Source organism: Ptychodera flava, chromosome 6 (assembly GCF_041260155.1).
Source record: "Ptychodera flava strain L36383 chromosome 6, AS_Pfla_20210202, whole genome shotgun sequence".
NCBI classification, from domain to species: Eukaryota; Metazoa; Hemichordata; class Enteropneusta; family Ptychoderidae; genus Ptychodera; species Ptychodera flava.
In genome coordinates this window covers 40876967-40893502 of record NC_091933.1, presented here as the reverse complement: position 1 = coordinate 40893502, position 16536 = coordinate 40876967, and the positions used below count along the sequence as shown (strand labels likewise).

Sequence of the window (16536 nt, the reverse complement as noted above, 5' to 3'; positions counted from 1 at the left end):
AATATGTGGAGTGCAGGTCCACTGGGATAACCTAAATCAAATTTGTTCAAATTGTGATGGAATAAGCAAATTTGTATTTTTGAGGCTATTTTTGCTATTTTGGGCTAAAATCTTCTTCTCCATAACGGCTAGTCCGACAGCTTTAATATTGTGTATTTTTGCAGTTATTTTCCCCGTTTTTGGTCAGGCCGTCCTGAAGTGACCTGTCAAAGATCATTTTTCACCTTCTCTACATAATGCAGCGGGTTGAGACTAAAGCAAAGAATGTTTGAGGACAGTGAAAGACTACGAAGAGCGCTATTTCAGAATAGAGACAAGAACAGTATTTCCAGTCCAGATTGAGTGAAGGATAGCGTACCTTCTCATGAGTAGGGAGATGGACCGTTATCCGTACAAAATGAGTTGAAGGCCAGCATTTTCACTACACAGCGGGCTGAAGTAAATGCTCTACTGCAAAATTAGGGCGAAAGGCAGCGTTATTAGCGCAGAATATGCTTAAGGACAGTATTTTCACTGCAAAATAGGGCGAAGGACAATGTTATTAGTCCAGAAAGTTTCATTGCAATATACAGTGAAGGACCATTTTCACTAAGAATTGGGTAAAAGAATTGTGCGGAGGACACTGTTTTCTCTGCAAATAGGGTGAGGGTAATGCTGTGGTGCAGAATATGGTGAAGCACGCTACTTTCACTACGGAGTAGGGTGAAGGACAGTATAAAAAGTATTTTCACTAGAGCATTGGATGAAGGACAGCATTTTCACTGTATAACTGGGGCAAAGGATAGTGCTATCAGTGCAGAGTATAACCAAGGACAGAATTTTCACTGCAAAACGGGGCGAAGAACAATGTTAGGGCAGAATATGTAGAATGACAACATTTTCGTAACAGAATAGGTTGATAATAATTCTCTACCGTAACGTCTTATCCTGTGCTGGAAATGTTGTCCTTCGCCTTATTACGTACAGAAAATGCAATGTTTAACCATTTAATTAGCTTTTCTGTACGACCTTCTCTGTCCTTATATGTCCTACCCTTTAGTTTTTCTCGGCCGCTGGGTCGCTTGTTCATAAACTGAGCGCTCCCATTCGCCTGTGGAACACTGTTCTTTGCGCCCTCATACATCAGAGAAGGATTACTGTTTGGACATGTTCTCGTTCGTAAAGTTCATGGTTTTGTTTTCCCTACATCCTCCGACTACTATCAAAAGTTGCCAACGTTATATCCAAAGTAGGCGATACCCATGTTCAGATACTGTATTACTCAACACACTTGGAAGTTCCCTTGCAGGCTTCGCAAAGGTTTGTCGATCGGGACACAGTCGTTTGTTGTCAGGTAAAGGGCGGGCAGCCCTAATATGACCGAGAAAAAGTGGCATTCTGAGCCAGAAAAAATGGAATGCCATTTTTTCTCGGTCATAGGGGCTGTATTTGGTTTACGGGGGCACCCAGTGGTGGAGATGTGAATTTGTTCAAATGAACATGTCAGTGTCAAAAATATGCAAATGAGGTAAAAAAAGGGAATATCCTACAAATTGCTAAAACTCTATAATTACGTGCCAGATTTGGTTGAAACTTGGTATGCAGGTTCTTTATGGTAACTTAAGTTGCATTTCTTCAAATTGTGGTGAAATTTTTATATTTGTACTTTTGGGGCAATTTTTCCCGTTTTGGTACACAAAATCTTCTTCTCTGAAAGCGCTCGTCTCATTGCCTTGAAATTGGTATGCATGATCCAAGGGAAGGCCCCTATCAGATTCGTTCAAATTGATGTCAAATTTTCATATTTGTAGTTTTTGGGCAATTTTCCCATTTTTGGTCAAAAAATCATTTTCTCTGAAATCGCTCGTCCTTTGCTTTGAAACTTGGTATGCATGTTTCCAGGGGTAAACTTAGTTAATATACTCTGGCCTGCCACATCGAAATAAATGTGAGCCCAATGTCATTGACGGTATTTTTATAAGTTGTAGCCAAATGTGATATGCATGGTGTCTGAGAGGACTTTTTCTTTTAACATTGAAAGCACAAGAGCACAGCTAATAATGACAAAAACTGCTTTTTGTTAACTATTATTTTAGTCATGAAAAAAGAACCTTTTTACAGTAAACCTGTCACACAAAGGACACCAATGACAATAAAAAATATTTTGTCCTTTTTCTTGTCCGAAAGTATGTCACTGTACCAAATGTATTACGAAATATTAGTATAGTGCATGTTGCTTTCTTATACTGAATTCTCATAGAGAAAACAGAAAAGTATCAGGAATTCGTCGTGCTTTTCATATGAACTGCACATTTCATAATGATTAGTACACTTTGCAAAACAGACTTTCAATTTGCAAACATCGAGATATCTCTGACATAATTATATCTCTGATATATTAAAGTACTGCGCCCACGTGCCGAAAAATTATAAACATAAAGATGTCTCTGATATGTAAAGTCATGCAGCCGAAGGGCATGCTGAAAAATGTCTGATATTTTAAAAGAATGCGCCCCAAGGGCGCGGCGAAAAATATTAAACATATAGATATCTCTGCTGTACTGTATATATGTCTTAGCTGAAAAAATATGTCTGATTATTAAAGTTACGCGCTCGAAGGGCGCGCCGAGAAATGCAACTGAATGATGAAATTAGTGGCTGGCACGATGCATTTTAGGCAAGTATGAGCCCGTGTTTAAATTCAAAAACACACAAACCCCCATTGGGCATTTAAAAAACATGGTGACCCTCCCTATCACCAAAGTCAAAAACAGGGTGGCCCTTGCACGAATCCGCCGCCCCAGGCCCAAGAAACTGACCAGTCCCTAATACGATGCCAGAGAACATCTGTTCTTGCCCATGTCTGGCACTACGATGATCTAAGGTCAGGGTCATGTGTGAATGAACAGCGCGGACGATACATGTAGCTTCCCGGTGCACTGTATCGACTGATGTACACGGTGTCATCGACCAGGCGGTTTACTGTCTTTTATCATGAAAATAATCACAACTTTGACGACATGGAAACTTGATCATATCGAAGATGGCATTCTTTGTGTGTACACAGTCGGTTGTCCCATAGCGTTTGCATACTGATTTTACTTTTTAAGTGTTTGCAAATTGGTAAAAGAAGTGGTTTTCCCCATTCTAACGGAGAGACGTGCACAGCAGTAACCATGACAACAAACAAATGAACAAAAATAATCCTCCCAGTGTCAGCGAAAGGAATGGCTACTCCACTTTACAAACAAACTTGGGATGCAGTGTCTTGCTCTATGACACACTTCCATGCTCCCCTAAAAGTGAAATTTCACGCTCACATTTTCGTCTGTATTTCGGAAATTCTAGATATGAATAAAAGTAGGCGGCCATCTCTAAAACTTTATGGTACAATATTTAGATATGCAGGAACCGGTCCAGACATATCTTTACAGATTTTACATGTCAGGTGTTTCCAAATTCGATCGTCCCCCGATCTTTTTCCAAAACGGATACCGTTTTTAGTGAGAAAGATGTTACAAACTTTTTTCAAATGTGAGGGATGGTTTTGCAAATCCATACGACTTTCCTCCGGAGTTGTATGACACCAACCCAGCCAAACTTTGTTATCATAAAACTGTTAAAACAACAGTGTATGAGAAAAACTTAAATTCTGACTATGCGGAACTGTTGCTGAAATTTTAACACACATGTTGATTGTTAAGGTAGAATGCGCCTCGGGGACAGATATTCGGACTCTCAAGTTTTACAATTCTTTTCTGAATTATCACTTGTGAGGGTCCATTTTAACCGTCTTTATTTTTCGAAAATCGAAAATTTTATTTTTCTTCATACACTTAACACAGAGATGGCAACCATTTTGAATTTCAAATATCGGTAAATCTTGGGTAATGTGTTTCTCTAATAAGCTTACCAAAATTCGCACGGTGACCCCCAAGTTTTATATATGATTTTGAAAGAGTTGAAGTATTCCTTTAGGAAAGTTTACTTTCGAGGAGCATATTATGGCGATTTTCTACACATGGCAGAGAATTCCCCGGATGACTTTGTAGAACGAGATGATATAGGTGTTGTAAAAATGACGACAAGGTATGAGGATTGCGTCGTATCTTAGGATAAAACAACTCATTTGAAAGAAGACAGTACCCTAAGACCTTCCGCCAGCAAGGTTGATTGCTTTATTGTATTGTCACATATTTGGAAATATATATTTTCAGAACAAAGGCAGTCTGTATACACGTATAAGCTTAATCATATGTTAAGCACAAACAGTAGCATTTCATTAAGTACAGATTTCGATGACCACATGCCCTTTCTGTAAATACGTGCACCGTTTATGAAATTTCAGAATTAACCAGACACAAACCAGTCATCATACCTTCATTTTACAAAAGATCCAAACAATGGCGAATTGGGATTTTAACCAGTTGCAATTTAAAGAATGAGGTTGATATAAATATGGAACAAAATATAAACAGTGTTACCATATAATATTGGAACGTCGTCATAATCTCCTCACTGTTGGGTAAGCTTACTTTGTAGCCATCACAGGGCAAATGGACTTTACTTGAATTTACAATAATGTCGTCATCAATGGGTAATAAGTGGGATTAACCTAAAACGTCTGCGGTTTATTTGACGTCATTTTCAATATTAAATTCAAAATGAAAATATAAATATGTTTATTTACTCTTGCCATAATCCCAGAATAATTCACGGACATTGCCCCGAGACAGGTACATACATGTTTACTTGCATTGTATGTTTATCTCATGTGTGTCTCGCAATGTTTTCTTCTGACATCGACAAAGCCGTTTAATTGATCGGGATAAAAGCGTCTACCCGTGGATTAATAGGACAAATATTGGGTATTGCTCCGAGACTTCTCCCTAGATCTCCCAATCGGGTCATTGAAATCGATTTTTTTTACTTTTTAAACACCACTATTGAGCTATTAATAACACGTCATCTATTTACAACTTAATTCTCGCGTTCTTGTAAATCCGTTTTTAAGCCTTCCAAAAGTAACTTCGGTCAGCGTTTTTAACTGTTTTCAGACTTTAAAATTTGGAGATGGAGATGATAGGGAAGGCTAGGATGTAGACATGGGGAAATAAAAACTGAATTGGACGAGAATGACTCCCTTTTATTCTTTTGGAAACAAATTCCTATCGTCGTGGAAATTAATTGGAAATTGTAACCATGGACACCGCACAATAACAGTACTATATCAATGGGAGATCGGGATTTTTGATAATGAAGATGCACTAGGTGTGCTTTCTTTGCAGATTCACATCTCTGACACAATTTTATGGTCAACTTGGCTTATGCTGTAAACAGCCATGAGACAACCAGTTACTTTTAGCTAGCGTATTTCATATCGTTGTTAACTTCGAAACCTGCAGGTGATGTATTTATAACACTGCCAACAGATCAATTTATCAGTTCAACATCCATTCAGTGAGGAAATTAGCCATCAATTAACGGGCTAAACGATCAATCTGGGCGTGTGTCGCGTTCAAATATCAAGTTGCATAGAACTCATTGATGTATCGAGCAGTTGACGGTGAACTGGAACGATTGCAATGCATCTACACCTTGTTTGCTATCCCTCGTGTTTTGGCTCCCTCGTCACACTTTTGCGCAGCTTTCATAAACTTGTTTTAATCTTCATACATTGTTTTACTGTTGGAGGTTTAATTATGCTTAAAATGCAAAAGCCTGCACCGTACACCCTATCGATGCACCATTGCCATAATCCATACATGTGTTGTTCCTATAAGAAAGATTTACGGACAGAACGAAAACATAAACACGACAGTTTATTAGCACTGCACCGTTCGAATGATGTTGGGAGGGCCCCATCTCAGAAGACGCATGCGTTTGTACCTTTCTGCAACCAATGTAATGAGATTCGACTGTATCCTGAAATCGAAATCTTTGTGCTTCATCACAAACCAGGATGGCTCGCCGTAAAATATCCGTAATGCAGTAACCGTCATTTCACATTGATGCCACTGGATCCAAACCAAAGTATCAAATGACAATAGCATAATTTTAACACAAAATAACACGTTCGCACGTATTATTGTTTTAGACAAACGCGAACAGGTCAACATCGTGCTGGCTTGTCTTCACCAGTCTCTTATTATGGAGTTGATTGGAGCACTTTTGTCCAAGGGGTGGGACGAGGAAAGGGATTTTTTGTCTACATTGTCTTCGAACGCTACCCAGTAGTCCGCCCAACGGATTACTTCCTCGCATCTGTTGAAATAAAGTCTTAACTAGATTACATAATGATGCTACGGGTTTTTCAAAGCAGAAACAAAACAATTTATAAGTGAAAGTGTCCATGGAAAATGATATGTTCTCCCCTGTACGAAAATGGTTGGCGCTTAATATTTTCGTAATTATGGAATGCCCGGATGTAACTCATGTCAGATGAAGGAAAATATGGAGATCGTAAGAGAGTGAATCGGGAATTTTTCAGAAATCACAGTTTTTCCCTATCCGTATTACAACCATGGATGTACGACTACGAGCGATGGGTAAAGAGGATTTTGTTGTTATTCTATTTGTCATTGTGTTAAGCTGTGCGTGAAAACGTCGTGAATAGGAGTGTGTGATTTTGAATGGGGCCTCCATTCAAGGGAGCAAAATAGTAATATACACTAGTACGAAAGCTTGTCGCTACCAGGTTTTGATTTGTTTTGCTTGGATTCTCCGTCTGCCTCCACGCCATCGTTTAACGTTATGATAGTACGAGTGATCTCACCGTCGTTCGCCTTTATCTCTTCCACAGGGTTGAATAATGACAGTCGTGCTCTTGGCAGTGGGCATTACGCTGCGAGTCCAGGAACCGAGTCCAATCCACCACTTACGAGAGCGAGCACAGGGAGTTTCGGAACCGGCACGTCTACAGGTCTTAGCAGTGCATGGCGACAGACGCTGTCAGCTACTCAATCCGCCGCCACGATGACACGGAAGCGACAGTCACCCTATCAAAACAAGAAAAGCAAACATCACTCTTCAGCGCCGACCAGGCCGCCCAGAGCTCTCTTTTGCCTCACACTTGATAACCCGCTCCGGCGTTTGTGCATAAGCATTGTGGAATGGAAATATCCTTTTATTATAAGTCACATCAGCAGTACCACACATCTTTCGAGGACATTTTCTCCGGCAGCAATGCATTCGTGATTGGCATGAATTTGATCTAAGGTATAAACGCACCGACAGTTATTTCCAAACATTCATAATATATTCTTGTCGGTCTTGATTAAGTGGTCATCGCCTTTCCCTGGCACTCTTTGCAATTTCGCGTATCCTTGTTTTCCTTAACACCCTTTCTCTTACGCCCTTCGAGTACCTCATCCTTTTAACAATTTTTGCAAATTGTGTGGCTTTGGCGGTGTGGACACCCTTTCCCGAAGGCGACTCAAATGATACCAATAGTCACTTGGTAAGTCAGACTTATTTATTAATTCATTTTGTGCTTCCGACCAATGTATCCCCAATCTAAACTGCACTGTGTACAGGCCAGGCCTGGTTTGGAGTGGCATTATTTAAACGCCCTCTCGTTTCTTCGTAAGATGGAGTGACCACAACTTGGTTTTGAAAGTATACGGGGATACCTGTCACAACTATTTGATATGGAAACAGTGAGGACGCCTTTGCAGAGCACATGACAATGTCAATAAATCACAGCGTGATCCGTTCATTCCCCTGAGGGCCAACCCGTAATCTGTGCATACACCCTTGGGCGTGTGACGTATATACGAAGGCAGTTGCCCAGACCATACTACTGAATCACCGAGCTATCACGTTATACTCCGGACGATACAGGAAGTACTTCTCCTTCAAGTGATTTTCATTGAATAGTTGCTCCCCGTTCCAGGGCCTCATCAGACTATGATACTCCATACATCTAAGCCTAACTTTAATATCTATATACAATGTGTACCCATAACTCAGACATTTGCATCGTTGATTCCATCATATCGAATCCTGCTTTATCACTGACAAAGTCAAGTTATGAGGGGGAAATGTTGACCTCTCTTGCCGAAAACAAAAATACTCAAAGAATCCAAAAGTTATCAAACACTTTTTTAGAATTGTTTAATGTCCCCAATAGGCAGAAAGTCAATATTTTGCAGACTGTGGATGGTTTTTTGAGAGTTGACTTGTTTAACGCCTAAATAATACCCATGGAGGTCATTTGTATTCTGAATACCTAAGAACACACAGATGTGCTCCAGCCGAATGCACATTTGCTACAACAATGTCAAATGATGGCGATCTAGCCACGGTCACTCTATGATCCAAGCAATCTTGTCATTCTCTCTGGTTACAAAATACCCTTTTGTTGTATCAATGTTTACAATGCCAAACAGGTATTCTTATCATATCAGAGAAGAATCAGACTGATAGGAAGTTACACCAGCAAGTATGCTGAATGTTAAGTGTTACAAGGTCAATTTGAGGTCACACAAACTTAAAATCCCGACAAGGTCACTGACCTTCCAATGTCTCACTTCAAGGCTTGAAAGCTGCCAATTTTATCTTTTTTTGACAAGTAAGCCTTAGTTGTCATCTACAATGCTTTTCTTGTTCTTTATACAGAAATGTTGACATTTATAGTACCTTGTAGTATATGAAAGCAAGTTACATTTTTTGTCAAATCACATATTTTTTTCACAGGAGATCCCTTAAAGGTTGAAGGTATATATTTTGAGTCGCCCGCAAAATATTCTGATTAAATGACAGGTCTTATTGTCCTTCCTAATAGTAATGATATCCTGGTCTGCAGAAGTGAGGTGGTTTTGTGTTGATTAGCTCATAGACACCATAGCAATATGTGCATTGATTACAAAGGGTTGAAACACACTGCTAGATTTGTCGTTGAAGGAAGTGTCAGTGAGACCAAAGGAACTTGACCATCTTGTTAGGTTTGTTGAAAATAAGTTAAACTGCTAGAAAGGTATTTGACAAGCTGTTACATTTATGGGCATAAATAATGATACACAGGTGTTCGAACAACTGGGTTGTACAGGGATGTTGGACTTTGGGTCACTAAATTATGTGGGGGTAAATTGTATGTCTGCAGTTCGGAAATTATAAGCAAGGAATACAAGAAATCAGAAATTATGGTTTTTTAGCGACTGTTTGATGAGATGTCAAACTGCATTTTTTCCAGAAATTTCTGCTTTCATGTCAGTTAAAAAAATTACAAATTAAATTTTTTTCACCCAAAATAGCATTGTTTTATTGTATGTGTCTGAACAGGTTGAATATATCAAACGTAATTATTTCAATATCGATAATGTTGGAACATCAATAAAAAAACAAATAAATATAGACATAAATACTAAAAAAATATTAAGCATCCTGTTTGGTTGAAATTCAAATCACTACTTTGAGGTACTTTGAACCAAAATGCAACTTTTAATTAGTTCTTACCAAATTCAGAATCATTATGCGTACAGTCAGATTGCCATTATGCTAAATTCATGTGAAATTGAAGTTTCTGTTGTCATGGGAAAGTCTGTAACCATGGCATTGTAATCTTGTGCTGAACACTTACAGATTTAATACACTTCTTTTCAATGCATGTAGCTTTGACATCAAGTCATGTTAAAAGGAGCTAAGCACCTGTAAATTTGGAATGGTTATAACCTATCAAATTTACACATAAACAGAGGAACAGTTTTCATTGTACTCACACTGTACAAGATCTCATTATAAAGACTTTGAATATATTTTGGTGATAGCAGTTGACACTATAATCCTCAACAAACCAAAATAGTACATGTATTCTTGTTCAGAGTGTATAAGCGCTTATTTTAAACAGTGGGTTTATTTTTGAAAAGGGCAATAATATTGAGATTGAGGTACAAATTGATTATCAAGGGCAAAATTTGTCATCCAGGTTGGTGGCTGCAGGGAAGACAATAAATATTCAGGGATTGTGTTGAAAATAGACTGATTAATATGGCAGGATGGACAACATTCTGGTTGATACCAATTATATCGTCAAATAAAAGGTTGTTTATACCAACCAGCCGTTGATGAATAATTTTATCACAATGAGCAAGCTTGGTGTTGTTTGATGTTCATACTGAAAAAGGGGAAGGTTGTGGTTGTTTTCAGACCATCCTTGATCTAAAAGGAACCTAAATTTTCAGTACAAGCTTGTTTAATTCTGCTGTGCTACAGATAACTGCCTTAATTTAGAACCAAAATATGTGGACAAGATAGAGGATTGAAACAAACTGAAAGGTGTTTGCAGTTTGTAAAATGATAATTTTTACATGCAATTGAAGCCTTCTTGACTTCATAAGTTCAGTGTAACTTCCAAGGATGTAGATACAATATCATATGATGATATGCTGTATGTTGGTAATTTTTGCCAACAAGAACGTGTGTATAATTTATAAATGGGTCAGTGTGCGCCAGTCAGTTTATAAGCATCATCTCCCAAAGCAATTCTAATGTTTTAACACTTTTACTGCTCATTGGTACATCAAGTACCAAGATATTGGAGAAAAATAATGACATTATGTCATGTGATGAGAATATCTGTGCAATGTTGAAAGAAGCTGATAAACATAGTCAGATATATAGTTGCCGCCATTGACAATTTTCCTTCTTAATTAATATTGTGTAGTCAGAAGTGAGCAAACATGCTTTGAACAACTGAATGTATCAACTTGTTTCAATGAGTGGAGTTTGGCATAGTGTACCCTCAAAACTGTAGAATGCTTTTCTAGTCTAAAGCTTGCGTGGGCTTATATTTTGAAACCTGTCAAAAAAATGACTTTTGACCAGCTTGTTTTTCCAAAATGTTGAAAATTTGATATTTTGCCGTAAGAATAATACCACAGAGTCAGAGGTGGCCATTGGAATTTCAAACACAAGTCATAAACTTCAAGTATTTTGTTTTCCAAAATTCTGAAGCTGCCAATGTGAACCTGATTTTTATTCTTGATTTCTGAAATGTGAAATGCAAATTCCTGGCACTGTGTGTTGACAAAAGTTAAGTTCAAAGATGTATACAATCTAAATGTCATTATGATATAATCAAATTTTGAAACTTATTACAAGCTGTTGCTGCATTTAATGATATCACTGTCAGTGTCTTTTTCATCTTTCTCATTTCGTTTTCATTTTAGAGGCTCTAAGCTCTGTAAGATTTTTCCAGTAACCATGGACTATATACAGAGCCCTTCTTATGTAAAAGCCAGTACTAAACCATGACCTTTTTGAAATCTGCAATTCATGCATGCATTGTATAAAGCTGTTTTGAAAGAGGCTTGACTAGACTTTGTAATACTTTATTATTATAAAGAAATATTTACACAGCAAATAAACTATTGACAATGTGGTTTATAGGATACGTAATAGAGAAGCTGTCTGCTGGTACTGCAGAGCAATCTATTTGTGTCAGTCTGTTATTGGTGCAACCCTGTCATGTGACAGACATCTTACCGATCTTTAACCCAAAGTCTTTAAGTAATGGAAACTAGGCTATAGTATTCTCCGTTATTTGTTAGCAAATGAAAGGTCATTCCACTTTATGATGTATGCTTTGCATGCATTTAGCATTTCATTTGACAATGAGTTAATGTCTAATAACTAGGTTGCGTCATTAAAAACTCATATTTCTCTATATACAAACATGGATATTGGGTACAGGATGTTGGAAAGACTGTCATAAGGTCCTCATCTCATTAGTTGCTTTTAAGTTTATAGTCAAAGAATTGATAAGCATAAAAAACACCATCACATTGATGCAGATCACAACTAGTGTTTTATGTTTTATTATATATATATATATATATATATATATATATATATATATATATATATATATATATATATATATATATTTTATATCAGATTAAAAAGAATGAATTAATTTTTTGTCTTTTACTGTGATATCATTTTCAAAAAAGTAAAATGAAATGGCTGTGTTTTCTGCCTCATTTAATACAAAGTCAACAAGTTGCATTTTTCTATGGTGTTGAATGTAGATATCCCAGTGTTGTATCAAGTTTTGAATTACACTGAATGAATTTAGGGTATGCTTTGCAGTCCAATTATTTCCATGATTATGGAAATGACTTTTGTTTAAACTAAGAATCTGTTTAAGTGAGTTTAAAACAAGACTGGGCTTGAAATATAGATACGTAGAATGCACTGATGTTCATGTGACTGTGGTACAGGTATATTGCAAGACAATGTATACAGTGCATATTGTTAAATAATACAGCAGATAGTCTGACACTCACATGAGCTTGCTAAATCACTATACTGGATTGTTTTGACTGGACAATTTTTAACCTTTTCATTACATTTTGTTGAAAATGAAATGTACTGACAATGTTGAAGTGCATATGCCAAACACAAAAGCTGCAGATACATAATTATGCAGAGCAGGGCATGGCTGTGACCCTTGCAATATTCACCAACTTTGCAATGATGATGAAACACAGAGATTACCTCAAAACAGGCCATATCTTGTCCAGGAATGATTCAGGATGAACTACAGTGAGATGGTTAGGAGGATGACTTGGAATAAGTTTCTAAAAATTATAGCCTGGTTCCTTTGCACACAATGGCAAGTAGGTCTGTGTTGATGCAAAACCTGAGATGTTCAGCGTACTGCCCTGCAAAAACCAATTATTGCATGCCCAGACTTTTAATTCCCCATCAAATATGTTCGGTATTCATTTCAATATTTGTGTGTTTTAGGCAGTTATACTCAATGACCACTGATTGATATTACTGTTGTTTACATTGTAGAAGTTGTTTTATGTGAAAGTAGGAAAAAGTGACAGTTGTATTGCCAAGAATGTGACCTATTTTGCATTGCCAGACAAAATTCCAAGAGCCAGTGTTGGTACTCACAGCAGAGTGTCACTTCAAATTCCAGATATTTAGTGAAAGTGCCATTGTGATTTAAATAGTTAAACTTCCATTGTTTTCAAGTTAACAGAAGACACTCTGTTGCCAAGCAACATGTAATTCCTGTGTGAGTCATGATTGTCTTTTGTCATGGAAATTATGACAACACGCATATGGCAAGAATGTCGGTCACTAGGATAGAGATGTGAATGAAATTGGCCAGTTTTTTTCTTCGAGACTCACCCACTTCTCCACTTCCTACTGGGCAAGAAATACATCTTGAACAAATCCCCAGGGAGCATGCATTTGTCATATTATTAGAATCCCAGTAACATTTGAAGTGTGGTCAACAGGTAGATAAAAATAAGCTATTGCTCTAATTGCTTTGATATCTTCATATTTAAGATTAAAAGGGGTAAAATAATTCTAACCTTTGGTCAAAATTCGGTGTAACAACTCAAAATAAATGGGTTTTTTTTTGTCCCTGTAAGCTATTCATTGATTATTTCTGTTCTGAAGTTGATTTTGACTTGTGTAAGCACAGCATTGAAATTTACATAAAAACCCAATATTTTATGTTTATCTCATTTTAATTAAAACGGCTCCTTGATATATTTTTTGTCAGTGTCAAAGTTGGCTTGACACTTACAGAATTGGCCTCAAGTCATTGTATTAACTTTCCGGACAGATTGATGCATTATTATAATTGTTTTGAAGGTGAATTTAATGTATGTCAGCGATTCAATCAAATAGATTTTTTCTGTGGAAGAAAGATAAGCCTGCACAACATACAAACACACCATCATGGTGTAACCTAGCAACAGGTGATTTGGCTGAACTGGGTGTTATGAAATCAATTTAAACAGGGTCTTACTTTGAAATAAACAGGTGCAGAAGTCCGCAAATACTACCGTGCTATGTGTCTCGATCCTCCTGCTATCTCAAAACTATTGTCTGAAAACAGGTATGTGAAGTGGCTTTTAAGGTTTCCAGTCTCTGAAGAAAGCACACAAGACAATTGAATAGAGAAGCGTGTCTATCCATCACAATCTTGAAAATTGACCTTTGATAGAAAAACTGTACTGCAGATTAAATTCATCATTGTTTGGGGTGCAACAACATCATGAACATATCCCTGCATGTCCACAGTTGCATGCTATTAATTGATAATCTTTTGACTGTTGTCTGAGCATAGATGTTGAAGTTGTGTGCAGTTTTACAGGGCAGATGTGAATATATATGCATTTAAAATGCATGCAACCCAAGTTTAATCCTGATTTCATGGTATGATGCGCACAATGTACAAACAAAAAACTGGCTCGTGCATGTTTCAGAGTTCCCCATAGAGCCTACATCATTTGGGGGGAAAACAGCCCTTTGATAAATTTATGCAGTATAAATTAGTGGCATTTGATAGCATGGATAGTTTGGTTAACATCATAGAAATACAAAATTACAGATATTAAAGTGTGGTATATTCTGTTGGAACTGAACGTTACATTGTTTGCCTTTTTACTGTCTAATTAGCAGTGTCTACAAGTGTTCTTGACTGCATATTCACCTTGAAATTACAAATTACACATATGTCATTCATGGCAGCCGCTACTTCATAATTAACTTGGATGTTTTTTTTGTTGAAATTTTTATTGATTGAGATCAGTACTTCACAGTTGATGCCTAAAGATTTCAAAGTGATCTCAGCTTAAATTGAACAAATTTGTTATATGCTATTCAGAAATAGAAAATCCAAGCAACTCTCCAGCACTGAGTCCACACAAATTATGACCGGTACAGAATATGCAGTGTGGATCATTGTATTGTTAATAGAAAATAAACTAGAGAAAAACCACATAGCTAAGCTGTCTGACTGCTGTACATGAAGGTCTCTTGTGAGTGAAGAAAATTCAAAATAGAATGAGAGATTATTTTGAGGGAGAGATATTTTTTTCAATTTTGAAAGGCCATTGGCTTTTCTCTTATGATTAGAATTAAAACTTTAATGATCGACCCTTGTTCTGCTAAAATATTTTGAAGTACAACAATAGCAGAAGCTTAAAAAATTAAAGACTGAAGCTATAGCTTTGTCTGGGGTTCATTTGGAACATAGATGATTTATTCTGAGACATGCTTTGAATGTGCCCTACCATTAACTCAGCAAAGCAATCAGCGTATGATATTCAAGAATTTGTACAGAATTTAATGAAATGAGACATCTGGGTGCATTTTGCAAATGTGAATGATAAAAATTATGCCACTTTTTATTTGTTTATCAATATAGAGGACATTATCACAGAGGATTTGTTGTAGAATGCCATCCTAAAAATGGCCGTTATATGACAGAAAAAAAATTATTCCTCGCATACGTGTATTTTTACATCATGTCATGATTGATTTGCCATGTTTACCAGACCTGGCAACATTGATTTTCTATCTGTTGCATTCTGCATGATTTAAGCTGAGGAGCATGACACATGACCTGACTGCACAATTAAGTGAGGCAGGTTGTCGGGGACTTATGGTTAGTATTTCTTATGAATTAGTGATACGTTATGTTTGATAACACTCCATCAAAAATATGTGTTAAATAGCGGTCACTACACTGCTTTCTCTTGCTGTGTTTATCTGGAAATGACTTTTGTCTCTGGCAATACTCTGAGGCACTGCTCAGGGAAATCGCTCTGAGGCTTAGAATGGAAAATGTCAGGAACATACAAAAGGTTCATTTCAACCTCAAGGTGATCTGGGACATTACTCACGAGTGCATTATCCAACATGGGCAGTCAAAAGTACATGCAATGAATCAATAGATTGCATGTCCCATGTGTCAGGTATACACACGTTTTCAGGAAATGTACATGTTAATTACAATATCTTGATGCCAAGCCGTGCAATATTCAAACTGTTCCTTTGCAAGGCAAAGCTATTTACATTCTAATTACAATTCAAATTTCCCAATAATGTACAGTGGTTGCTTTTTAGGTCATCTAGTCATCAAATGACTAAATACATTCTATGAATTTGTTCACGAGAAAAAGCTCATGAAAAATATTCATATTTGGAAAATAGTCCTTTCTGATATTTTGTGTGTGTGTGTGCATGTTTCTCTTTTATACTTGATATATGTTGATGACATTTTACTGGTATTATGTGTGACATCTAGGTTTACAGATGGGTTAAATGCAACAGCCATATCCTATATACATACATTTTGTGTGATGTCCGTTGCATCAAGCATCGCCATAATTCACACAAAAGTTTCTTGTATGAAATATGACTTTCCTACTGTGTATCTTACATGTCATTTAATTTGCACAGAGTGGGAGTTCAATACCTTCAAAATGGCTTAAAGCCTAGTACAGCTTGTGATTAATGACATTTATAATGTGCATAGTTTTACACATACTGACTTTGTATTATGGTCATGGGAGGGTTTTTTCTAGTCATTCAGTGTGACCTTTGCTTGCTTTGTGGGATTTGAGGTCAACCAATCAAACTTTACTGGCAGTCTGACATGTACATTTCTAGCATGATTCTTCACCATCATAGCAGTATGAATCAGTCGTCATGGTTGGTATATTTCCATAGCAGTATGAATCAGTCATCATGGTTGGTTATTTCCATAGCAGTATGAATCAGTCATCATGGTTGGTTGTT

The 16536-nt window shown here is 37.0% G+C and overlaps 1 protein-coding gene across 22 annotated transcripts in view; it reads left to right on the top strand.

Annotated features, from left to right (window-relative positions):
- LOC139135804 (voltage-dependent L-type calcium channel subunit alpha-1D-like) overlaps nt 1-16536 on the top strand; it is a 169733-nt gene that overhangs the window by 31425 nt on the left and 121772 nt on the right. For 18 of the 22 annotated variants that reach the window (XR_011553038.1, XM_070703519.1, XM_070703514.1 and 15 more), the window contains exons 1-3: nt 6388-6527; nt 6782-7097; nt 7333-7438. Coding sequence is in view for 21 of the 22 variants with exons in the window: in XM_070703519.1 (XP_070559620.1) it covers nt 6503-6527; nt 6782-7097; nt 7333-7438 (447 nt within the window). In the remaining variant the exon portion in view is untranslated. Of the gene's footprint in view, nt 1-6387; nt 6528-6781; nt 7098-7332; nt 7439-16536 lie in introns of those variants that run through there. The other 4 variants (XM_070703527.1, XM_070703526.1, XM_070703524.1 and 1 more) reach the window with 2 other exon arrangements.